This window comes from Schistocerca gregaria, chromosome 5, assembly GCF_023897955.1.
Source record: "Schistocerca gregaria isolate iqSchGreg1 chromosome 5, iqSchGreg1.2, whole genome shotgun sequence".
Lineage (NCBI taxonomy): Eukaryota > Metazoa > Arthropoda > Insecta > Orthoptera > Acrididae > Schistocerca > Schistocerca gregaria.
The window spans coordinates 514,781,410-514,808,372 of NC_064924.1; the positions used below are offsets into that span (position 1 = coordinate 514,781,410).

The following is a 26,963-nucleotide window of genomic DNA, read 5'->3' on the forward strand; positions in this document are numbered from 1 at the left end:
ATTTCAGCTTTTGTTTTACGTGTTTGCCCTAGAATTTCACTGCTGAAAATGAAACAGTTATTCTAATCCAGTACCTTCATTCACACATACTGCAGTTTTCAAAAACAGTAACTACTTCTAACAATGTATATAACTTTCTTTTAATTTCCAACATGTAGTGGTCAAACATACAAATCAAGATTGTACAAGTGACATGATGAAATTCTTCAAACATGTAAACCTCACACAATATAGCAGAAATATTGTTATTTTGCTGTAAATGTTTTGAAAGTTTTTACTAACTTTTTCAGTTTCTTATCTTTCTAGTTTTATGATTCATAATAAAACTTCTTGCAAACTCTCACTGCTATTAGTACGAGTAGGGCAATATAACTTGAAGTTGCTGAATTTTGTGCTCTGTGCCTCATAAATACAATTTCAATATAAAAATAATGTTTTTCAGTAATATCTACTTACAATACAGCAAGATATACATCAGTAAACAGAGCTGAAAGTACTGTGTTCATGAAATATATACATATATCTGAAAAATATAAAATAAAATCTTTATTTGATAACTAGAGGAAGAAAATTAAAGTACATAAATGACAAATCTTCATATAACAACACATTTCTGACTGCCATTAAATCTTCAGTGATGTGGAATTATAACTAAAAATTTACTGTAAAGTGAGTTCAAGGTGTGCTACAAATTCTTAACAACAAAAGCAGGATTCCCAACAAATACTGACATGGGCTGCAACCTTGCATGTTTCCAGCTGGCACTTGAGTGAGATATTTTACTACCCAGACTGAAAGCATTATTTTTAATGACATTTCAAATTGCTATCATATCACATTCTTCATTAAATAAAATCTATAATACATTAGCAAAAATTACCACGAAAGGCTTTAATGTTAATAGTTCACAATCAAAAATATAGGAGCTGATTCTGTGAGTTATATACACTGCCACAATATGCGCCATATCCAATCACATACAGTTGTCAATAGCTACCGTTATGGCAGAAATTAATTGGCAGAATTAAGAAGCAGGCTAGGAAAGACTTCCAAGAACCACAGTCATCGAAGCACTATATATGAAGCCCTCCATTTTTCATCTTTACAGGGCCCACGCTTTGAGCTCTTCTAGGTCATCATCATCATCCACACGTTGCTCTGAAATAACACATGTAATTTAAATTAGTGTCATAAAGTAGCAATATTAGAATGTATTTACTTCTATTTAGCCTGGGGGCAACAGGTACTTGAAAATTGGGGGAAAAGTTTAAACATATTTTAATCTCATCTGAACTGTCAGGTGAGTTCTTGTTGTACAACTGCAATGACTCATTAATGTCAAACCATGATGTCGAATACTTCTTCACTGAGGATCTTCTACCAAGTTCCAGTGAGTTCTCTGGAACTTTAATAACAGTACTGAATCCAAACTTTATGCAGTTGTTAAGCTGTATCTACAACATACAATTTTTAGGAAGTATGACGTGAGATGAAACAGAAAATTATGATGGATGTGTATCTTCTATTAAAATATAGTGCTGTAGGTTGTGATGAATTGTCTGGGCGAAGTCTTGCACTGTAAAACTTTAAAATAAAAATTGCCTTTTTCTCTTAATATTATACTTTACTACAATACCTCAATATGCATATGGTTACATAATGCTTCATATCCACATCCATACACCACTACAAAGTCTGTGGGATGTCAAAGTTTTAATTAACACGTCTAAACACAAAGTAACATAATTAATATTTTTTAAATCAATTTTAACTATTAATATTTTGTTTAGGCTCTTCTAGTGGCATGCTAGAAATTTTTGTACCAGGACTACAGACATGGAACTGAAAACAAATGAAACATTAGGGAGTTTTAGTCTCGGTCGGGCACAGAGTTTTAATCTGCCAGAAAGTTTTATATCAGCGCACACTCCGCTGCAGAGTGAAAATCTCATTCTGGAAACATCCCCCAATATACTTTCAGGAGTGCTAGTTCTGCAAGGTTCGCAGGAGAGCTTCTGTAAAGTTTGGAAGGTAGGAGACGAGATACTGGCAGAAGTAAAGCTGTGAGGACCGGGAGTGAGTCGTGCTTCGGTAGCTCAGATGGTAGAGCACTTGCCCGCGAAAGGCAAAGGTCCCGAGTTCGAGTCTCGGTCGGGCACACAGTTTTAATCTGCCAGAAATTTTCAATTGAAAACATTATTTACATTAACATTTTTCCCCAAAGCGATAATTATAACTTTATGACTACCCCATACAGAGTGTGAGGCACTTTGTATCACTGCTAGGTCATTTTTTCTATCTCTCTGCAAAAGGAGTGAGATGAGAAGACTCTTCCTGAACTGTTAAAAATTAAATAAACTAATAAATTGCAATGGAAGCAGTAGAAATAAAGCTTACCAGTTCATAAAATCTACAGAATAACTTTCAGTAAGATCACCATCTTTTTCATACTGACAAACAATAAGCAACATACCTCGGTATTCCTTCAAGTGTTCCTACAGACTGGCTAAATCATGCGAGTTGCAATTTTCTCCAATTCCTGTGCATTACTATTTTCACAATTCTTAAAAGAATTCTGCATTTAGTGTTAGATTAATCCATTCACCCTTGGTGCAATTGCGAAAATTTTGTTACATATGGTGTAACCAATGTGACTAAAGTGCATGGACTTAAACAATAGTTAGCGACAGGAAAAATGACAGGAAAATTTCATGTAAACAATAACGTGAAATATAATGTGAAATTTACGGTTTATATAAAACATCACAAAATTTGACATTTTCCTCATTGCTGTATACAAATATAAATCTGAGGGAAGCAATTTACTAATATTGGAAACTGACAGTCATTGAAAGATTAAATTGCATTTTCATATTCTTCTCAAGGCTGAAGTTCGTATATAAGCTTAAGACAACAGTTAATTTCCTGCCTCAAAAACTGTGGCTCTAGAAGTGGCGTAAAATGACAGTACCCTCCTCCTTGCAATGAAATACATTCAGATTAACAATTTTAATCGGCAACTTCACATTTCCCGACACTTTTGCATGCACAAAAAAACTTACCAGAAATGATGTGTTTTTGAAAGACCTTTAATGCACTGCATCAATAAAACCTCATATTTTCTTAGTACATAAGTTTCAATACAAGAAAACCCAAACATGGCACTTTAAAAAATAAAAGGTAGATGAAAATAGTGTCTACTCACTTTGCTTCTATCAGCAAATTGCAGTGCATGATACATGATGTCACACAAATTTCACTGTTGTCACATGTGAGTATTTATATCAAGCAGTGAGAGTAGTCTGTAGCTTCTTACAGAAAAATATCATCCACAAAACAGAAAAAAATATGCACTATAGTGTTGATAGATTGGTGGAATATTGTTTCAAAATAACTTTGAAGATATGATAAAGATTTCTTTTGGAAAACTTCCATGTGTATAGTTACAGAGTTTTTTTTTTAACTGATTATCTGTACTAGGTTTTATGTAAATGTTACTTCCTTTTTTGTAATAATGTACATGAATATGACACTGGTGTCAATAAGTAAGATGCACTTGATAGAAATATTTTTATTTCCAACATAAATACTATAAAACAATGAAGTGTGCGAGAAAAATAAAGTACACATGGTACTTCAAGAATTATCTATTAGAAACATACCAAAATAGGCCAAAAATAATACAGAAATAGGGGAAAAAGAAACCCCACATACTGACATTGTCCACGAAATAAAATATTTTTTTCATATTCCTAAAACAGTCAGTTCTACACAACAGATTGGTGACTCACTGCACTGTTTTCACACTGGAACCATAGAAGTCAGTTGTTCTTTCTTTGAACCCAGCAACACTCTGCTAAACAGCTTGTGGGTCTATGTCTACCGATTCTGGTTTAGGCTTGAAGAACTGGATTTATGAAGCACTTTTTCTTTCATTGATATTTTAACCCACTGTACATACACTAAAAGAAGTATTACACTAGCAGAAACAGCTGAAATATCAGTGGCAGCAATCAAAAATGGTTGACATGTGGCAGCTCACAAGTAAGTCGACTAGGCTTTACTTACTGGTTTTCGAAAAATGTGATTGATCACATTTGTAACCACCCAATTTCCCATCACCTGTATCATTACGTGCAACACATTAAATTACTGTAAATAAATACTGTTTTATTTTCCTATTTTACCTATGTTCGTCTGTCATTCATCTATAATGATAGTTTCCTAAAGACAATAGCATCATTAGGGAACGTCATTTAATAAGTGTAGTAAAAAGCAATCAAATATTTTTGTGAACAAAAATTCACTTTGTTACACAACATAGTCTCCATCGACAGATACACTTCAATGTCCAGTGAGTGGCAGTTTTCTCCTTTCATTTGATCAGAAATGCAGGTCATGAAAGATGAAGGGAAGGTTATTGTTTAACATGTGGTCAATAAAGATTTCATTATACATGAAGCACAAGCTCAAGCAAGACCAGAATCGAGACAGGAATGAGTAGCCTTCTTTTCAAAGGAGCCATCCTGGCCCTTGACTTACTTCATTGATGAACATCACACACAAAAACATCACTCTACAGTTTGACATAATTCGAACTGCTAATTAATTAATCAGGACCCATAGAAGCACACTGGTTCACTGAGTAAGTATTCCACTTAAACTTGAGTAAAGCACATTACTAATGAAATATTAAGACTTATAATGCAAGAACCAATCAAATATTGAGGGCTTCTCAATGAGCATGAAGAAATGTTAGAAATCAATGAGAAACAGGAAAAACTAAGAAAGTGGGAGAGGGGACAGGGAGAAGCAAAAGAAGTAATTATGTATGTAATTAAAATGAAATGTGAGAGGGTACGACATGTAACCAGGAGAGTAGATGGTACATGCCCCATAGAAGTTCTTTGCTAGATTTCAAGAGATACAGAAGATCAAGAGAATGACCTAATGGAATATTATGGCATTATAAATCATGCAGGAATAACATGTAAACATATACCTGATGACTGTAATGCATAAAAAGTATAGAACAGGACTTTACCAAGCAGTGGATGTTAAAAAGCTTCTATTGTTGCTTATGCCATCGATGATGAGTCACATTACTGGAATGTGACTGTTTGAGTTTCTTTTACACAGAAAACATTTTGATCTGTTATTTTTTCTGAACTATGATTAAAATGATGTCCAGTTGCTTTAAGGTACGTATCACAGATTTTCAAATCTTCTTGCTTAGGAGTTGAAAATATATGGTACTTGATTTTAAATTTGTTAGCCACAAGCAGTTTATGTTCTCTTTCAACTTATTTGTTATTGCTGTTGTTTTAGTGTTAGTTCTGTTCCAATCAATTATTTCTTTGTACACAAAACACACTGCTTTGATATTTACTTGAAAGCTGACCACAATATTATTGCACCTCGGAGTGAAAGTGTCTCTGATGGCTTGTGTGTCAGCATGTAACCGAACGGTAGAAATTTAACCTTCTTAACCAAATTTAAACGGCATTTCTGAATGAGAAAGCCATTGTGTAATCGGAAGGCCAATTGCAATAATATTGTGACTGGGTAATACTGCCCCCTTGTGAACCAAGTCAAATGCCAACAAAGTAAGCTGAATCAGAACGTAATATTTTAACATTTTAACACTCCAAGCTTACAACTTACCATCAAAATAATTAAATTATGAAAAGGAAAGTTGCTATTCACCACACAGTGGAGATGCTGAGTTGCAGATAGGCACAACAAGAAGGCTGTCACAAATAAATAAAGCTTTTGGCCATTGAGGTGTGCATGCATGCATGCGTGCGTGTGTCTTGTTAAAGAAGGCCTGAATGGCTGAAAGCTCTATTTAATTGTGACAAACTTTCTGTTGTTCCTGTCTACAACTCAGCATCTCCGCTATATGGTTAGTAGCAACTTTCATTTTCATAATATTATTACAGTCCATCCTGGATTTGCCATTGTTTGATTCACCTAAATAATTAATTTTTTGACTTATGAGAAAGAACAGCAATGAAAATTTTAACTTATATGCCTATCTGGAAAGTTAATGGTAGCTAAGTAAAACACAAGGGTGGGAAAGGATGATCAATTAATCGCATTTTAAAAATACAATTAAAAGATCTAATTTGGTAATAAAAAGGATATTAGAATAAAAGTATTATTAGATGATAAATGGTAGAAAAATTAAGTATGTTCCATATATGAAAGAAACCCATATAAACAACTCAGTGGAGCTACAGTACAAATCCTACAAAATGTTCAGTAAAACCAACAACATAGGAATAAGGTAAGATTGCTACTTACTGTACAGAAGACACGCTGAGTTACATACAGCCAGAATTAAAAGACAGTTGTTCAGTAAGATTTATGACCATGCCCGTGTGTATGTATTTTCAAGATAACTTGTTTCTTGTACAAAGCTATACAAATCCACAGGTAATAGCTGAACAACAGTGAATCATATCTGAGTAAAAGTGTAAACAATAAAACTGTATTTTACTCTCTATAGCATCCCAAAATAGTCTCAGCTATCTTAGACTGCAGACATATGTGCAAGTTGTGTGTGTGTGTGTGTGTGTGTGTGTGTGTGTGTGTGTTGCTGACTAAGGCCTTAATGGCCGAAAGCTATAACTGTGTAAATCTTTTTGTTGTGCCTATCTGCCTATCGCGACTCAGCATCTCTGCTATACGGTGAGTAGCAACTTTCCTTCTCTAATTAGCTTAAATATCCAACAGGTAAGCTGAACATGTGATTACAGAATAACTTACTGGCTTTAGGTTTCGTAGCAACTTCTTCTGTCGGCACTTCGGGCAATTCCTTTGCTGTGCTTGGGAGTGTGTCGAGCAACTTTTTGTCCAGTTCCTCCTGTTCTAATTCTTCCAATTCACGTTCGAGTTCATCCTGGATCAAAAATTCATGATTTGAGACAAAATATTAGCAATATTCCCAATGGCATGTTTTTCATCATTTCCACCAGTGGGGCAACACCATTTGTTATCTGACCATTCAGAACATCTTTTTGTGTTACAGAATGTACAACAATGGTACAAGTAACACACTTTTTCAGTAAGAATTACTGTATAGCTTCAGTAAACAAAATGCTTTTTTCTGATGTGTTACATACCTCATCAACATCCTGTCCAAATGCAACAGGATTTGAAATAGCATCTGAAATTTCTCTTGCTACATCCTGTTGTTCTGCAATATCATCCATCATGTCATGCACATCATCAACATTCCTGTTAAAAGGCAATGGAATTTGTATTAGTAAAATGATCCTCCACATAAGAAACACTGCAACAGCAATAATATTTTATTACTAATTAACCTACGAATTCATTTTACTTGGGGAAAAACAAGGATTATGGTGGTGCCTGTTATACATAATCTGCCATCCTTCACAAATTCTGTTAACACAGAGTAAACACTTACATATGCTGATGAGCAGCTTTAAGAGCATCAGAGGCACTTTTCATTGTCTGGAGTACTGCAGTGTTGGTATTTGCTCCTTCAAGAGCTTCTCGTTGCATCTCAATTGTCGATAACGTTCCATCAATCTGCTGCAGCTGTTTTTCATATCGCTTCTTTCTCTTGAGTGCCTGTATAGCCGCTATAATAAAAATGAAGTTAAAGATGACATCAACCGGAACAATAAGCTTTTCATATAATAAATTACATGTATATAATCTCTTCCACACAGGAATAATAGTACAAAATGTTGTCCTTGTACATGAGCAGCTGGACAAGCAGACAAGGGAATTGTATAGGAGTGTACATGGTTGGAGGTTCACGTGGTGTTTCAACCAGAATGTTTTCCAGACTTAATCTACCAGTTTATACTTCTACAAATTTGAAACAGAGAAAAAGCTCTTTACGACTGTTGCTATAGAAGTGAAACTACTCTTCAGAATAACTTCAAAAACTAGTCCAATAAACAAGTATAGTGTTAATAGTTACGAAAAGGACAGACTACTACACACTACATAAAGAAGATGTTTGAGTTGCAGCCAGCCAAAACAAAAAGAGTGCAACACATTTGAGCTTTTGGCCAAAAGGCCTTCTTCTAAAGTATGAAGTGCATGAACACAAACATTCACACATGCACACCTTACACTCACATGACCTCTGATCGCTGAGAGCAAATTGCAACCAACGGAAAAAGTAATCTGTGGACGGGGGTGGGGGTGGGGGGTTAAGGAGGAGGCTGGGGCAGGGAGGAGGGATATGAGGTCAGGGGTGGGGGTAGTGTAGGACTGCTAGCTGCAGTCAAGAGGTTCGAGGGAGGGAAGCACAAAAGGAGATAAACAGAGTATGGGAAAAGATGTGGGTGTGTTTGACTATGAAAGGGGACAGTTTGGTGAAGGGTAAGGGCTAATGAAAGCCTAGGGTGTTGAGCAACTGGGTGATCTAGCTGTCTCTTGGCCACAGTTTGTTGGTGGTCACTCATGTCGACAGATAGATTGTCAGCTGTCATGCCCATGAAGGAATCAGCACACTGGTTGCAGCTTACTTTGTAGATCACATAACTGCTTTCACGGGTAGCCCTACCTTTGATGTGATAGGTGACACCTGTGACTGGGCTGGAGTAGGTGGTGGTGGGAGGATGATGTCTTGCACCTAAGTCTACTGCAGGGATATGAGCCATGAGCCAAGAGGCTGGAAGCACGGGTGGAGTAGGGATGCACAAGGAGAAGAAACACCACTATGGGAAAGGAGGGAAGGATAATGGGTAGGATATTCATTTCATGGCATGATGAGAGGTAGTCAAATCCCTGGCAGAGAATGTGATTCAGCTGCTCCAGTTCTGTGTGATACTGAGTATGAGGGGAATGCTCCTTTGTGACCGGACAGTGGGAATTTGGGAGGTGACTGGAGAGACATGGCATGGGAGATCCTGTTTCTGTACAAGACTGGGAAAGAAATTTCAGTCTTTCAAGGCGTCAGTGAGATCCTTGGTATATTTGGAGAGGGACTGCTTGTCTCTTCAGATGTGACAGGCACAGTGGCTAGACTGAATGGAATGCAGCCTGGAGTTACATGGGTCCTTGTCGGGTGGGGGTGAGGGGATAGTGGAAAAGGACAGAAATAGAGGATGGGAAGGAGACTAGTGGGTGTGCTAGTGGAATATAGAAGGCTGTAAAGTGCTGGAGTGAAACCTTTTTCTGAACTGTGCAGGTGGGAAATCTCACTACACTAGTCCTTCATCCACCTATCCCAGGCAGAGCTTCAAGGAATCCTCAGAACCTTAGGCCCCCTACAAAACCTTTCACCTGACTCCATCAAACTCCTGACCCCACCGACACCTCGCACTTCTACCTTCTACCTACTTCCTAAAATTCACAAACACAAACATCCTGGCCGCCCCATTGTAGCTGGTTACCAAGCCCCCACAGAACGTATCTCTGCCTACAGAGATCAACCCATTACATGCAGTCTCCCATCCTTCATCAAAGACACCAACCACTTTCTCGAACACCTGGAATCCGTACCCAGTCTGTTACCCCTGGAAACCATCCTTGTAACCATTGATGCCACTTCCCTATACACAAATATCCCGCATGTCCAGGGCCTCGCTGCAATGGAGCACTTCCTTTCACGCCGATCACCTGCCACCCTACCCAAAACCTCTTTCCTCATCACCTTAGCCAGCTTCATCCTGACCCACAATTTCTTCACTTTTGAAGGCCAGACATACCAACAATTAAAGGGAACAGCCATGCGTACCAGGATGGCCCCCTCGTATGCCAACCTATTTATGGGTCCCTAAGAGGAAGCCTTCTTGGTTACCCAAGCCTGCCAACCCAAAGTTTGGTACAGATTTCTTGATGAAATCTTCATGATCTGGACTCACAGTGAAGAAAAACTCCAGAATTTCCTCTCTAACCTCAACTCCTTTGATTCCATCAGATTCACCTGGTCCTACTCCAAATCCCATGTCACTTTCCTTGACGTTGACCTCCATCTGTCCAATGGCCAGCTTCACACATCCGTCTACATCAAACCCACCAACAAGCAACAGTACCTCCATTATGACAGCTGCCACCCATTCCATATCAAATGGTCCCTTCCCTACAGCCTAGGCCTTCGTGGTAAACGAATCTGCTCCAGTCCTGAATCCCTGGACCATTACACCAACAACCTGAAAACAGCTTTCGCATCCCGCAACTACCCTCCCAACCTGGTACAGAAGCAGATAACCAGAGCCACTTCCTCATCCCCTCAAACCCAGAACCTCTCACAGAAGTACCCCAAAAGTGCCCCACTTGTGACAGGATACTTCCCAGGACTGGATCGGACTCTGAATGTGGCTCTCCAGCAGGGATACGACTTCCTAAAATCCTGCCCCGAAATGAGATCCATTAATCATGAAATCCCCCCCAGTCCACCAAGAGTGTCTTTCCGCCGTCCACCTAACCTTCGTAACCTCTTGGTTCATCCCTATGAAATCCCCAAAGCACCTTCCCTACCGTTTGGCTCCTACCCTTGCAACCGCTCCCGGTGTAAAACCTGTCCTATTCACCCTCCCACCACCACCTACTCCAGTCCTGTAACCCGGAAGGTGTACACGATCAAAGGCAGAGCCACGTGTGAAAGCACCCACGTGATTTACCAACTGACCTGTCTACACTGTGACGCTTTCTATGTGGGAATGACCAGCAACAAACTGTCCATTCGCATGAATGGACACAGGCAGACAGTGTTTGTTGGTAATGAGGATCACCCTGTGGCTAAACATGCCTTGGTGCACAGCCAGCACATCTTGGCACAGTGTTACACCGTCCGAGCTATCTGGATACTTCCCACCAACACCAACCTATCCGAACTCCGGAGATGGGAACTTGCCCTTCAATATATCCTCTCTTCTCGTTATCCACCAGGCCTCAATCTCCGCTAATTTCAAGTTGCCGCCACTCATACCTCACCTGTCATTCATCATCATCTTTGCTCCACACTTCCGCGTTGACTTATGTCTCTGCCCATACTCTTTGCCTATAAATATGTCTGCTTGTGTCTGTGTATGGATGGATGGATGGATGGATGCGTGTGTGTGTGTGTGTGTGTGTGTGTGTGTGTGTGTGTGTGTGTGTGTGTGGGTGCGCGCGCGAGTATATACCTATCCTTTTTTCCCCCTAAGGTAAGTCTTTCCGCTCCCGGGATTGGAATGACTCCTTACCCTCTCCCTTAAAACCCACATCCTTTCATCTTTCCTTTTCCTGACGAAGCAGCCGCCGGTTGCGAAAGCTCGAAATTCTGTCTGTGTGTGTGTGTGTGTGTGTGTGTGTGTTTTATTCATTGTGCCCATCTACCGGCGCTTTCCCGCTTGATAAGTCTTGGAATCTTTGTTTTTAAGATTATATATGGGGGGGGGGGGGGAGATACTGTTTTTATTCCACTTTGAATTTTCCATTGTTGAAATATTAATAATTTATGGTCAGAATACACTGAATTGAATAATTCAGTGGAATACTTACGATTGCTGTGCCAGCAGTGATAATACGTTTTTTGTATACTCATGGTACAATTTTTATTTATAAACATGGTGCCCATAATTAAAGTTCCAGGTTCAAAACACTGTAGAAGTAGAACTGCTGCTTTGAATGATGACAGATCTGAGTAGCACATTATTAACAAAGGGGGAAAACATCATGAAACTAAATAAAGCTAACGAAAATTTTGCCAACAGACAGTGCTGTATGCATCTTAATGTAAATGAGATTGGCTACAAATGACATATGAATCACACTATGACAGACATGGTTGCACATTACACCATCCATACTGTTCAATGCACATGACTGTCCAAGTTCAGCATTCAATAGTTGCAGCAATGTTTGTCAAGTAAGCCCATCCATCAAAGCAAGGTCGTACCGCATTCAGATGAGACTCATCACTTTTTAATAGCCTTGGGGTCAAAAACCATATGAAAAGCAAACTGACACCGGTTTCTAATTGTCGTGAGACTAGTGCAAGACATGTTCAATAAGTTGTCCTTTATTTTCTGCCGCAAGTTGAAGTCACTAGATCTGAGTGTCTAGGGAGTCACATTCAGTGTGTTTTGTGCAATGTGTACCTTGAATTCAGCTGCATTCATAATCAGAGCACTAAACACATCTTTCAGATAACCCCACAGCCAGAAACACATTCTGCAGTTCTGTGTACTGACATGTCCTTGGGAGATGGAAATGGGCTTTGTCTGTCCACAGAATGTTCCACGGCCATTTATTGTCCACTTCAGTACAAGAAAGAAATTAATGTGTCACTTTGTATGAACAGCAATGCAGAATGTTTCTTTGTATTTTATAAGTTGTGCCCGCAGCCATGTCCAATGTTCAGGCAATTCACCATGCACAGCACATCTGCATACCACCGCTCGACTCCTCCCAAAATGCTGTGCTCACATCGTCTTCAGATGTTGGATCAACTGTTTTCCTTCCCCTGTCACAAGGCACTTCAAAAGAACCTGTCATTTTGAATTTTGTAATCATTTTCTACAGACCCTTAGCAGACATCAGACTAATGCCTTTTCTCGTATTCTTGGGAGTCAAGAACTTCTGCAGGGCTACAGGCACACAGTGACTGCTCTTGTAAAAGAGCTTTACTAGTAGTCTTCCATGGAGAGTCATACTGGGCATCCTGGATGCAAACTGAGGAACAGCTGCATGCCAAGTGTCTGTTGGTGTGCATATTCTGACACAGCACCATCTATCAGTCCCACCTTTTTTCCTTTTCCCCCTCCTCTCTGTTCCATGACATTTCCTTCTGTGTCAATAATATGCTGCTCAAATTTGATGTCATTCTAATCAGTGGTTCTCTTTCTGCAGTGTTTTGAAACTGGAACTTTAATTATGAACACCCTCTATGCTCATAAGCCAATTGTACTGGAAAGATATAAGTACAACTTGCCACAATTCTAATTAGCATTTCAGTCATCATAAACTACTGGCCTATAAAGAAAGTTTTGAATTTTCTGATGTCAGTATATAATTTTTTGTGTAGTAACATGAGCTTTGGAAAAAAAAAAGAAGACACATGAGTGTTTAACATGTCATTACAAACAGAGCTAAGGACTGACTTGTCACACAAAAGGAACCACCTTAATTCTTGCTTCAAATGACATGAAAAACACCAGAAATTTAAATACAGTGGACACACCAGAATTTGAGTCCCAATCATGTCAAATACAAACAAATACAATCTATGTGATCCTCCAGCTTCTCTGCAAAATTGTTCATGGGCGAACGGCCGGATGCCAGTGTCCAACAGGCATAATCTTTCAGCAAGCAACTACATTGTGATCATCCAGTGCTTTGATGAACTGACTGCTTAACAGCTGGCACAGTACTTCCCCCCGCCCAATACACAGCTCTGTCCACCATCTGCCCTCCAGCAACTCCTCTCCTCCCCAGTTTACAGTTCACACTTAGTTATGCATGCTGGTGGCACCTCTGCTGTTCCATCACCTGCCCCCAAAGTGATTTAATTGTAGGATATCTCGTTTCTCTTTTTAATCAGACTAATTGCAGGTTTCCAGGCATTTCTAAGGATGTAGTCACTATCACGATTGGTCAGTCGGGGGTTCCCTTACTCAAACCTCGACAGATTCTTTAATAACAGTCACAGAAGTTACACCATAATTCTAATAGGCAATGTTCTCTGACTGCCAATTTGTTAGGCTGCTGCAGTCTGGTGCGCTCTTGGTGTTCTCAGCAATGATCTTTAACAGTATACGCTTTCTCTCACCTATGTATGTCGTGCTACGTTGCCAGAGTGCCTAATAAAACACAGGACTTCTGTAGTTGGAGGTTAGTCTTGACACACTTTCCATCTCATCCCGCCTGGTAAGACTCCACTGACTTGGGGTTCTGACCAACTTTTATCAACTCTCCTCATTTCCTAAACATCACCAGGTCTTTTCCTTCACGCATCTTCCTTCCTCTTCAACCCTTCCACCACAAGGAGCAGCCTCTGGCTGCCGAAGCTTACAAATTTCAGTACCTTTAAATGTGTGTTCTTCTGCAGCCGTGTAGAAAGTAGATTTTTTATAAATCCAATTACATTATACATACATATATGTAGCATACTGTCCTGGTTGCAGTGTTAAAACCACAAAATTTGGGAGACCATTAGCTGGTCATGATGTTTCGGCAATAAACAGTAAGAAAGCATCAGTTTCCCTTTTCACTTGAATTTTGTTTTTCAAATCAATAAGAGCCAACTGGTGCTTATCTCCTGTTTCTGAGAACTCTTGAAGCCAAAGAACACCTTCCTTTCTTGGAAACTCTGGCTGATTCAATTTGGGCTCTCAACAAAATTTTATTGTAAGTTATCCTCAGAGAATGTGACAAATCCCAAAGGTCAGGATTTGATTTTCCTTCGGGTATTATAAGCTAATTCGTGCAGGCAATCATTTTACAGTGACTAATTTCACTGCATGCACATTTTTCACAATTTGTTATATATTTCCATTCAGATTTTCACTGAAAACTTTGGCATTATTGAAAAAAATGGAAATACTCTGAAATTTCTACACTGGGCAGCAGACTCACCATTCAGTATACAACTTTCTGCGGATTTGTCATCTGTTATAGTAAATCCACAAGATTTTATCAGTAACACATGAACTTCAAACGTATCATGCCTTAGTCTGTCACAAATTTTGCAAATACTTTTGCACCTTATTCACTAATTTTTGACAAACCAGGCATCAATGGGATGCATAGCTGCTTGATGTCTAATAGCATCCTTGACAACAAAGGAGTAAATCTCTGCAAAATCAAACTGTACATTCATTTTACCATGCTTAAGATTTTATTTCACAGTTCTGAGATAATGTGTTGGATATTTTGAAACAAAGTGCTGGATGGTTAGGTCACAGATTTTTAAAGCTTTATCTGTGACAATATTTACTGACAGTTGCTTAGTTATAAGCAATTCATAATCTACTTGGATCCACTGTTTCCTCAAGTTCAATTCCTTGTGCAAGTCTGAAATGTACAATATAAGTTAATTCCTTCCAAGCAGCTCACACTGATGCAGTATGCAAGCTTTTGATTCAGGCTGCCCTTCTTCAAATCCATCAACAATTTATAGTCTTTGTAGATTATGCAAAAACACGATTAGTGGACAACTGAAGAAGCAACATGACATTTTGGTACAATTTCAGAGAATTGTCTCAATAAGTAGTGAACATTTCATTCGAATTGCTTAGTAACAGTTGGTTTTGGAAGTGATGTTTGGTTTGTGGGTCACTCAACTGCACAGTCATCAGTGCACAGTTGGTTTTGTTCTGAGGTTTTATTCCATCAAGAATTATTACATACCAAATCAACAACTGCTTTAACCTGACCACCTTACATTTATTTGAAAGTACGCACGCAGTATTCATAACTAATAACACAAAACAAATTTCTTCACTTTTTCTTACCAAGGGTAACTGAGTAGTGTGTGTGTGTGTGTGTGTGTGTGTGTGTGTGTGTGTGTGTGTGTGTGTGTGTGTGTGTGTGTGTGTGCGCGCGCACGCGTGCACTTGCAAGGGGAAAGTAGGAGACGAGGAAGCTCTTTTAAAGGGCTTTCAAATGATATGAAATATCAACTTTACAGAATCATAGTGGGACTTATTACTTAAGCTACAAAACTGTACTTTTCATACAAAAAAGTGTGTTTTAAAGCATTGCACTAGCTACATTAACAACTCAAAATTAATAATTTGCCATACACTTCTAAAATATGTATCTTAATGCAAGCAGAAAAACCTCATTTTAAAGACTGTATATAAAATGGTTGGTGCGCCTATCTCCCACCTCTGTGATATTTTGTCACTGGATAATATTCACTCAGTTGTAGTTACCTGTTGTTGAAAGTGACATGTACATTTTCGTTTGGTGTGACACAACCTATAAAGTGAAGTACTGTGATTAATTCTGAAGAGTTGTATTTTGAAATTAGGTTAAAGGTACTTTTGTACAGTTCTCAGAAAAGTGTAGACGCTTATACGCTTACAACCAGTTAATATTAACCCAACCTTAAATTTTATCCCAGGATGTGAAAAAATGGAGAAGTAATGTTGTGTATTACTAATTACAAGAAGCTAATGCACAGAACTTTGAAAATGTTTCATAAAAATTAGACTGTCCATTTCAGAATGACATAAAATCCCTAAAATTTCAATTGTGTGCTGTAATACTTTTAATGAAATGGGTCACAATAATTATAAGGAAGCCTGCATCCTGTTTCCTGGTGAACGATAGAAAGAAAACCTAACCTAACATCAACTTATAAAGTATGTGACAAGTGCCAGAAAAATTGAAGTTTCCGATATGTCTAGCACAGAAAATGGTAACAATATAGCGTGTTCTGATGTCAAACAAAAAAGTGAAAAGGTGTTAGGCTGAAGTGATGAACAAGACACTGTTGCAAGTGCAACCATAGAAATCCTGAATGCTTCTTTGCAGTGAAAAAATGACTATATGAGGCAAAGTATTGTTGCCGCCTTCTGATGAAGAAGTTAGATTATCACAGTTTTATGTACAGAATGGTAAGTCAAGAAGCTTCAAGTGGAATTTAATGTGATTAACTACGTGGCTAAAAAAGTACAAGGGCTTAGCAACGGCAAAAGTATTTCGTCTTCTCCCAATCCAAAACCTGGCGAGTGTCTTTATTAGATGAGTCCTGCTGATTTTGTAAGAAAACTTACAGTTCTGAAGCATGTCAGTATCTAATAAAGATTTTGTGCTCATAAGAGTCGACAGAGAGGAAATTCAGGTGAAAATAACAATTGGATTTAAGTAATTTGAAAGAAATTTATGCACAGTTCAACAGTGTTTCTGTGTGTACTACTCACCACAACTTCTAACAGCTGACTGGGTGTAACATTCCTCAACTGACGACAAATGATAGTACTCCAACTAAACCTCCAAACACTGCACTGCAAGAGTTGTGTGTAGCCCATCATTACCCGATTGTCAGTTTGACGAATGTCAGTTCTGTGCAGGGCCAGAAACACTTAAAAAACCATTTACAAAATTGTTGGATACTAATGGTACTGGCCACATAACTTACAGACAATGGGTCTCTGTTGATTGTAAGCTCTAGAAACCACCACAGAATCCTCCAACAGCTTTACTGCTCCTTCACTTGGTAAATTAAAAACATTTATGCGAAATTCCTTTGTGACCAGTCAACAATCAACCTTACAAGAAAGATTGAAAAATGAGCTTAAAGAAGGTCATCTCTAGGAATTTTTTTGAGTCTGCTGGGAATTACACTATTGTTGTAACAGGATGAAGTTATGGGTTACCACAGGACCAACCACAAGCAATAATTCAGCCCTCTGTAACTTATTACAAGGATGGTGACAACTTTAGCACACAAATCTTATCATTGTAGCACAATGTTTCACACGACACTGTTGCTCGGCATTTATTGCAATTCTATTTGATTGATTTTCTGGCAAAAAAGGCAAAATATACTACTTCTCCCATGGAGTTGCAGCTAATTATAAGAATAAAAAAGCTGTGCTATCAAGAAGATAATTTCCATGGCGAAATCCAGTGGCATTTTTCAGCCAATTGGCACGTTAAAGAAGCTAGCGATGGTGTTGGTGAACAATCAAGCAACTTGCTGCTGAGAAAATCTGCAGTGTCCATACATCAAACAAATTGTGAGAACCAAACAACTTAATGAGTTTGCCACAAACAGGGGTGTAGAAGGAATCAGTTTCAGTTATGCTACTTTGGAAGATTAGCAAACTGAAAAGCTGAAACCTACAGAGATTTGAGAAATGCTGTGCAATTGTTCGGACACAGGAACTTCACATCTTCATTCTCATTAGCAAGAACAAAACAATAAGAAAAGCTTATTCAGACTCTAATGAAAGCAATACTGAACTGTGACAGTTGTTGACAGTGATTCAATATCATTTGCTGACATAAAAGGATATATTGCTTCTGAATATAATGGACACAGGTGGTTAGTCTGTGAAGTGTGTGTGTGTGGGGGGGGGGGGGGGGGGGGGGGGGGGGACTTCACAGGAAAATGATGAAATAACAGTTTCTTACATTCACATTTTTCACATTCCCTTGCTACACAGACATTCTTCTGTAACCAGCAGAGAAGTAAAGGCAACCTTGAACCCCCCAGATTGCAACAGGCTGAAATGATGTGCAAGAAACTGATTGACTAGAAGCATGATGAATTGGACTTATACAATTCAGCAACAAAAACTAATAACTACCTGATTTTAAGTCTCTCTCTGGTATTCAGCTATACTGACTTGTTTCTGGAGATTTGTAACTTCCTGTATTTTTTAATTAAACACTGATAAGGCAAATATTGTTTTTGTCAACTATCTATTAAAAGCTATTTTATTTTGCTGTACAATAGCTGGGGTCAAGAGGAAAGTTCAATATCAGTCATCAGCTCTGGCCAGTGACGTAATGTTAATGGCTGCTGTCACATCTTTTCGTGCATATATTAACAGTTTTGTTGTTAGTTTGCAAAGTCCACAAATATGAAAGAAAATAATAGAAAAAATACTTTAAAAACTGGTTGTAGTTACATATTCATCTGTAACTTAGCCCGATGTCAAGGTTAGGTTGGAAGGTGACAGTCTGGTTGGGAGTTGGTGAAGCCAACAAATATGATACTAAAAAAAACTAGTTGTGCTGATAGACTGATCTGCAGCTCATCTCATAAAAAAAAAGGCATCATCATCATGTTATAGTCGCCTTGTTGTTTACAGTGTTTGGCGGACGTTTCCCAGGTCGCTGGTCAGGGCTTATGGCTCGTATTGAACATTCTCATACACCCTATAGTTGAAGAGAAGTATGCCCAATATTTACAATAAAATAATGTTTGAAGGTTTTTACAGCACCATCTTAAACATAAAATTACTTCCAATAATGATCCCAAAGAGCCTTTAAAAGAGCTTTATATGATGTAAGTTTCATTGTTTTAGCTTAATTAGAACACAATTTGTGTACAAATCAAATTTATCCAGTGTCAATTTCTTAGCAATCACAACTCAGTAACCTTTTGTCAGAAAAATATGAAAACAGCTGTTTTGTGTAACTACTTATGAGTACTACAGGTATGCTTAATTTCAAATAAATCCAAAAGGGTCAGGTTGAAAACCATACTCTGATATGTTGATTTGACATGGAATCACTCAAGTCTGACAACACACAAGCACAGACTTCTGAACACTTCCTATGGAAAACAAGTATTCATTTCCTTACTTCATCAGGAAGAACTTTGCCTTACTCTCCCCCCACCCCGATTTACTGGCACATATTTCTCATTTCTCAACTTCAAGGGATTTTGACCGCTCTCCTAGGGATCCAATAATTCTACTGGGACCTCTGTAATGAGCCAGAGGTTGGAAAAAGGGTCGATAGGTTGTCATGACACAGCCTTCACGATCACCACCATCGCAATCTATAAAACAATTAGAAGACCAACCAATTAGAAAACAACTAATAAATGTTAGCTATAGGCTACCACAGATTTTTGACACTACACCCTGACAGTTCGTTCCTTACCTATAACGTACATACGGATTTTTTTTTCGATTTCCCCAGCAGTAATATCAATTAAAAATGTTGTGCTCCGCAAATTGTAACCTAAATCTTAAAATAGTTTCTGTTGTCACTGGTCGACAAAATGCCAGACAGACAGCTATACTAGTGAAGCACATGTCGTTACAATGTATGCAATATACACAGCTAAACGGTACGGTTCCTCACAACGAAACTTGCTGCTTTGCTAACATCTCTAACTATTTTTTGAATATCTTAAACGTTATCATACCTCAAAAATAATGACAATCGTACAACTGTCAAACCACGTCACTTACCTCTCTTATTCTTCGTTCCATTCTTTCGTGCGATTGCGATTTCTTGTTCGATTTTCTTTTCTAAAAATTCCTGTTTTTTTATAAGCATTTCTTCTGTCTCTCTCAGCTTTTGTATTGCTTCGCCAGTGCTGGGAGCCTTCTCCTCCTTTTTACCACCAAATACCTTGCTTAAAAAACTCATGTTGGTAAGTCCGTAATCTATTAAATCGTTCGTATGCCTTTCGTTAAAAGTGTCAGCTCAGTAAATAACGCAAATATCTACACTTCAATGTAATATTTTGGCCACCAATCTACACCCAAAACAGATATTCACACGATGACAAAGAGTCATCACTTGCAGACTTGCAGTGGTCAACACAAGGATAACCCACTCAGATGCACAGACAATTTATCGACCTTATCGCGCTGCACGATTGACCGCATCGAGATAAAAAAACACAATTTTTTCAAGGAAATCATTTCTGCTGTCACTTTCCATTTGTTAATCACATTCGCGTTTTATTCTTCCAACGTATACAAAAAAAAAGAGATGCTAAAAACTGCGTTACACGCATCAGAGATGTTTATGATTAAACGATTGGTGTGACATGTTTGTATTTTGTGCCGCCAGTTTCAAGTCGAGGTATACAAGTATTATGAGATGATGTTTTGTTGTGGTTAGTGGATGTGGCTGGTTAAACGGACTTGTTACTGCCTGTCACCTGTAGTATTTTTATTTGTTTTAAAAGAACCAGGTTACGCTGAAAATGTGACTGCTGACAGTAGGGGTATACTTCATAGCCCTGCTTTCTGATTTGCAGATTAAAGGTAAATAATCAATAACTGGGCGCATATTTACTTTATGAACACGTACATACTTTTAAGTCACTCGCTTGGCAAAATATCCCGTGCCACACTAAAGGCTTCACGCATTGCTTTCTTGACTGCCAAACGTGTTTCATTCAGCAACACTCTTATCTATATCCGTGTGTTTTGCTTTACATCTGTTACACAGTAGTCTCTGTTTCTTTAGAAGTTTCTTTACAGTGAGTGTATTCCATTTAGGATATCTTCCATTTTGAACTCTTCTACTGGATACATATCTATCCAGTGCATGGTCAACTATAGTTTTAAATTTCGGCAGTACTTCCTGTACATGCTCTTGTTCTGAGCTAAAAGTTTAAAGTTCCTCATTGGTGTGTGACACTTTATTCAAACTGATTGTTTGATGATTAAAGTCTCTTCCAATGATTACAGTATTATTAGGGAATTTAGGTACAAGTGAACTGGCATTTTTTCTAGTCTTCGTTTTCAGCAGGAGGAAAATCAGGTGGCTGATAGAAGGACTCTGTCATAATTTTATGCCCACCCCTGGTATTGAGTCTTGCCTAAACAGTCTCACTTGGGGCTTCAATTTTTGTCTTGGTGGATATGAATTTCTTGCCTCCTGTGAGAAAAATGCCACCTCCATTTCTCATTTTACTATCCATTCAGAATATGCTTAAATTTTCACATAGATCTCGCTATTTTTAGTGTCACTTTTTTCAGCTTTCTGTGCCTAATATTATGTGAACTTCAGTGCTTTTTAGAAGCACTTCAAACTCTAGGACTATGTTGTGAATGCTTCAGCAATTATCCTCTAGAATTTTGGTATGCTCATGTGTGGGACGCATTTCTTTGGACCTTATACTGATATTTTTGGATTTCCTACAGCTACCATTAACTGTATTTGGGTGAGGGATGCCTAATGTAAAATGTCATTCTTTGCAGACCATACACAGTCAGTTACTTGCGTTGCTGCCTTGATATGCAGTGCACATGTTACTTATTTGATCCAAGTATGACCTTGGAGCATAGATGTCAGGCATTATTTGTTCCAATGTGCACCACAATCTGCAGTTGGTTACACACTTTTGAAACACAGTCATGACAAAAACATATTAGATACAGTGGCAACATGTACAATACAGGGCAGATTACAAATGCTAATGTACTTACCTACAACACATGGTGGAACAACGATATATGCAAAGCAGATCCCACCGATGGGCAAAGCTTTAAAGAGAAGGTCTGCCTAGAAACCTGCACCATAATGTAGATGACACTAACTTTCCAAAGAAACTTAAAGACTATGTTACTGAAAAGAAATTTTACAGTGTTAAAGAGTACTTGTGGACATAAATTTGTGTATGTTGTTCTTTATAATCACTGATAATAGAGAGTGTAATCAGAATGGTTGCTCCTTAAGATATAACTGACAATGAATGTTTTCTGTTTTTGATGAGTTCTAGTTTACATACACTTTTACTGTATATAGTGTAATCCTACAGGATCAAATAAAGTTCAGTTTGGTTTAACCTAATCTCTACAGTAAAGATGTCAGCCATAACTGACCTAGATGCAGTAGCAACTGTGATTACCAAAGTACAAAGGGCAACTAAAGAAGTAGGAAGACCTAAATATTCATTAAATTGAAACTTCCTGGCAGATTAAAACTGTGTGCCCGACCGAGACTCGAACTCGGGACCTTTGCCTTTCACGGGCAAGTGCTCTACCATCTGAGCTACCGAAGCACGACTCACGTCCGGTACTCACAGCTTTACTTCTGCCAGTACCTCGTCTCCTACCTTCCAAACTTTACAGAAGCTCTTCTGCGAAACTTGCAGAACTAGCACTCCTGAAAGAAAGGATATTGCGGAGACATGGCTTAGCCACAGCCTGGGGGATGTTTCCAGAATGAGATTTTCACTCTGCAGCGGAGTGTGCGCTGATATGAAACTTCCTGGCAGATTAAAACTGTGTGCCCGACCGAGACTCGAACTCGGGACCTTTGCCTTTCACGGGCAAGTGCTCTACCATCTGAGCTACCGAAGCACGACTCACGTCCGGTACTCACAGCTTTACTTCTGCCAGTACCTCGTCTCCTACCTTCCAAACTTTACAGAAGCTCTTCTGCGAAACTTGCAGAACTAGCACTCCTGAAAGAAAGGATATTGCGGAGACATGGCTTAGCCACAGCCTGGGGGATGTTTCCAGAATGAGATTTTCACTCTGCAGCGGAGTGTGCGCTGATATGAAACTTCCTGGCAGATTAAAACTGTGTGCCCGACCGAGACTCGAACTCGGGACCTTTGCCTTTCACGGGCAAGTGCTCTACCATCTGAGCTACCGAAGCACGACTCACGTCCGGTACTCACAGCTTTACTTCTGCCAGTACCTCGTCTCCTACCTTCCAAACTTTACAGAAGCTCTTCTGCGAAACTTGCAGAACTAGCACTCCTGAAAGAAAGGATATTGCGGAGACATGGCTTAGCCACAGCCTGGGGGATGTTTCCAGAATGAGATTTTCACTCTGCAGCGGAGTGTGCGCTGATATGAAACTTCCTGGCAGATTAAAACTGTGTGCCCGACCGAGACTCGAACTCGGGACTCGGGACCTTTGGAAGGTAGGAGACGAGGTACTGGCAGAAGTAAAGCTGTGAGTACCGGACGTGAGTCGTGCTTCGGTAGCTCAGATGGTAGAGCACTTGCCCGTGAAAGGCAAAGGTCCCGAGTTCGAGTCTCGGTCGGGCACACAGTTTTAATCTGCCAGGAAGTTTCATATCAGCGCACACTCCGCTGCAGAGTGAAAATCTCATTCTGGAAACATCCCCCAGGCTGTGGCTAAGCCATGTCTCCGCAATATCCTTTCTTTCAGGAGTGCTAGTTCTGCAAGTTTCGCAGAAGAGCTTCTGTAAAGTTTGGAAGGTAGGAGACGAGGTACTGGCAGAAGTAAAGCTGTGAGTACCGGACGTGAGTCGTGCTTCGGTAGCTCAGATGGTAGAGCACTTGCCCGTGAAAGGCAAAGGTCCCGAGTTCGAGTCTCGGTCGGGCACACAGTTTTAATCTGCCAGGAAGTTTCATATCAGCGCACACTCCGCTGCAGAGTGAAAATCTCATTCTGGAAACATCCCCCAGGCTGTGGCTAAGCCATGTCTCCGCAATATCCTTTCTTTCAGGAGTGCTAGTTCTGCAAGTTTCGCAGAAGAGCTTCTGTAAAGTTTGGAAGGTAGGAGACGAGGTACTGGCAGAAGTAAAGCTGTGAGTACCGGACGTGAGTCGTGCTTCGGTAGCTCAGATGGTAGAGCACTTGCCCGTGAAAGGCAAAGGTCCCGAGTTCGAGTCTCGGTCGGGCACACAGTTTTAATCTGCCAGGAAGTTTCATATCAGCGCACACTCCGCTGCAGAGTGAAAATCTCATTCTGGAAACATCCCCCAGGCTGTGGCTAAGCCATGTCTCCGCAATATCCTTTCTTTCAGGAGTGCTAGTTCTGCAAGTTTCGCAGAAGAGCTTCTGTAAAGTTTGGAAGGTAGGAGACGAGGTACTGGCAGAAGTAAAGCTGTGAGTACCGGACGTGAGTCGTGCTTCGGTAGCTCAGATGGTAGAGCACTTGCCCGTGAAAGGCAAAGGTCCCGAGTTCGAGTCTCGGTCGGGCACACAGTTTTAATCTGCCAGGAAGTTTCATATCAGCGCACACTCCGCTGCAGAGTGAAAATCTCATTCTGGATTCATTAAATTGCCTGAAATTGTTTTGTTTCATGTCTCATGGAATAAGTCAAAAGATTTAGCACTTAGTAGGATCATCTAGAGGAACTGTAGCTCTAGTTTAGAAAAATAGATAACCAAGCACTGGATAGATATGTACCTAGTAGAACAATTCATAATGGAATATACCTTCCATTGTATGCCCTAACCGCCGTCTGCTTCACGTCTGCTGTGCAGCGAGCTACCTTAATTTAAGTATTAACAGTATTTTTCTTACTTGTCACTTCTTCTTCTGTGTGTTGTTGCTTTTAGGAAGCTTTAATTGTCGAGTGCTATTAATAGTGTTCCATAGATTTCGTGTTTGTTTTGAATACAGGTCAGCGACAGGTAGTGCTATTTTCATTGTTTTCTACAAGAAGTGGTTAGCAATCACAGTTTAGTCAGTAATCAGCCGCCTTTAGTGAATTAGCAGTCTAGTTAAAAGTTGATTAAGTCTCTTCAGTAAATTGATTCCTTAGGATGGATAGGATGTATGACTGCTGTGTACGGACGCAGGAGGAGCTGGCCACTCTTCGCGAACAGCTGAGCGTGTTGATGGCTGCTGTCAGCCGTCTTCAGGCTGCTGCCTCTGAGTGTAGCGGCAGTGGGGAGTCTGGTGCGTCGCTAGGTACATGCCAGGTGTTACATGCTTCACCCACTGTCGAGACATCTTCGCGGGTACCAGGCGCGGTTGGGCTACCCTCTCCCCAAGGGGAGTGGCGGGTTCAGCGGCGTTCACGGCGCACGAGGCGGAGCGTCAATGTGGAGGCTGGCCGTGTGGCGTCGCCCGCTCTGCCTGTGAGTGGACATGTGGCTGCTCCTTCAGCAAGGACCGAGCAGGCACACGGGGGGAGGGGTTTATTAGTTATTGTGAGCTCCAACGTTAGGCGGGTGATGGAGCCCCTTAGGGATATAGCGGAAAGGTCGGGGAAGAAGGCCAGTGTTCACTCTGTCTGCTTGCCAGGGGGTCTCATCCGAGATGTGGAGGAGGCCCTAGCGGCTGCGATAGAGAGCACTGGGTGCACCCGACTGCAAATTGTTGCTCATGTCGTCACCAATGACTCCTGCCGTCTGGGTTCAGAGGTCATCCTCAGTTCGTACAGGCGGTTGGCGGAGTTGGTGAAGGCGGAAAGCCTCGCTCGCGGGGTGGGATCAGAGCTAACTATTTGTAGTATTGTTCCCAGAACCGATTGCGGTCCTCTGGTTTGGAGCCGAGTGGAAGGCTTAAACCAGAGGCCCAGACGATTCTGCGGAGAGCTAGGGTGCAAATTTCTTGACCTCCGCTATCGGGTGGAGAAATATAGGGTCCCCCTGAATAGGTCAGGCGTGCACTACACGCCGGAAGCGGCTACGAGGGTAGCGGAGTACGTGTGGAGTGCACATGTGGTTTTTTTTAGGTTAGAGAATTCCCTCCCTAGGCCCGACAAGACGCCTCCTGAGACGCAGCAAGGCAGGAGAAGGCAAAATGCAACAGGGAATAACAATATTAATGTGCTAATAGTAAACTGCAGGAGCGTGTATAGAAAGGTCCCAGAACTGCTCTCATTAATAAACGGTCACAACGCCCATATAGTACTAGGGACAGAAAGTTGGCTGAAGCCACATGTAAACATTAATGAAATCCTAAACTCAGATTGGAATGTGTACCGCAGAGACAGGCTGGACAGTGAAGGGGGAGGCGTGTTTATAGCGATAAGAAGTGCAATAGTATCGAAGGAAATTGACGGAGATTCGAATTGTGAAATGATTTGGGTGAAGGTCACGGTTAAAGCAGGCTCAGACATGGTAATTGGATGTCTCTATAGGCCCCCAGGCTCAGCAGTTCTTGTGGCTCAGCACCTGAAGAAAATTTGGAAAATATTTCGAGTAGATTTCCCCACCATGTTATAGTTCTGGGTGGAGATTTTAATTTGCCGGATATAGATTGGGAGACTCAGATGTTCATAACGGGTGGCAGGTACAAAGAATCCAGTGAAATATTTTTAAGTGCTTTATCTGAAAACTACCTTGAGCAGTTAAACAGAGAACCGACTCGTGGCGATAACATATTAGACCTTCTGGTGACAAACAGACCCGAACTATTTGAATCAGTTAATGCAGAACAGGGAATCAGCGATCATAAAGCGGTTACTGCATCGATGATTTCAGCCGTAAATAGAAATATTAAAAAATGTAGGAAGATTTTTCTGTTTAGCAAAAGTGACAAAAAGCAGATTTCAGAGTACTTGATGGCTCAACACAAAAGTTTTGTCTCAAGTACAGATAGTGTTAAGGATCAGTGGACAAAGTTCAAAACCATCGTACAATATGTGTTAGTTGAGTATGTGCCAAGCAAGATCGTAAGAGATGGAAAAGAGCCACCGTGATACAACAACCGAGTTAGAAAACTGCTGCGGAAGCAAAGGGAACTTCACAGCAAACATAAACATAGCCAAAGCCTTGCACACAAACAAAAATTATGCGAAGCGAAATGTAGTGTGAGGAGGGCTATGCGAGAGGCTTTCAATGAATTCGAAAGTAAAGTTCTATGTACTGACTTGGCAGAAAATCCTAAGAAATTTTGG

The 26,963-nt window shown here is 40.1% G+C and overlaps 2 protein-coding genes across 3 annotated transcripts in view; one reads left to right on the plus strand and one right to left on the minus strand.

The window, feature by feature from the left end:
• Positions 1 to 524: 524 nt before the first annotated feature.
• LOC126272121 (charged multivesicular body protein 4b) lies at positions 525 to 20,393 on the minus strand. The gene is made up of 5 exons (XM_049974721.1): positions 19,857 to 20,393; positions 7,436 to 7,613; positions 7,128 to 7,242; positions 6,772 to 6,904; positions 525 to 1,158 (listed from the first exon to the last, which is right to left on the minus strand). The coding sequence occupies exons 1-5, from the start codon at positions 20,035 to 20,037 to the stop codon at positions 1,103 to 1,105; spliced, it is 663 nt and encodes a 220-aa protein (XP_049830678.1). The 5' UTR covers positions 20,038 to 20,393; the 3' UTR covers positions 525 to 1,102.
• Positions 20,296 to 26,963, plus strand: part of LOC126272120 (TBC1 domain family member 31) — a 281,818-nt gene continuing 275,150 nt past the window's right edge. The window contains exons 1-2 of one of the 2 annotated variants that reach the window (XM_049974719.1): positions 20,296 to 20,478; positions 20,585 to 20,663. The gene's annotated coding sequence lies outside the window, so the exon portion shown is untranslated. The other variant, XM_049974720.1, reaches the window with a different exon arrangement.

What these genes read in the sequence shown, in the direction of transcription:
- LOC126272121 (XM_049974721.1), bottom strand. Translation starts at nt 20,037, where the DNA reads ATGAGTTTTTTAAGCAAGGTATTTGGTGGTAAAAAGGAGGAGAAGGCT. An exon ending in TGGAACGAAGAATAAGAGAG is followed by an intron (nt 7,614 to 19,856) that starts GTAAGTGACGTG and finishes TTTTTATTATAG; the next exon opens with CGGCTATACAGGCACTCAAG. An exon ending in TGCTACGAAACCTAAAGCCA is followed by an intron (nt 1,159 to 6,771) that starts GTAAGTTATTCT and finishes GTGTTATTTCAG; the next exon opens with AGCAACGTGTGGATGATGAT.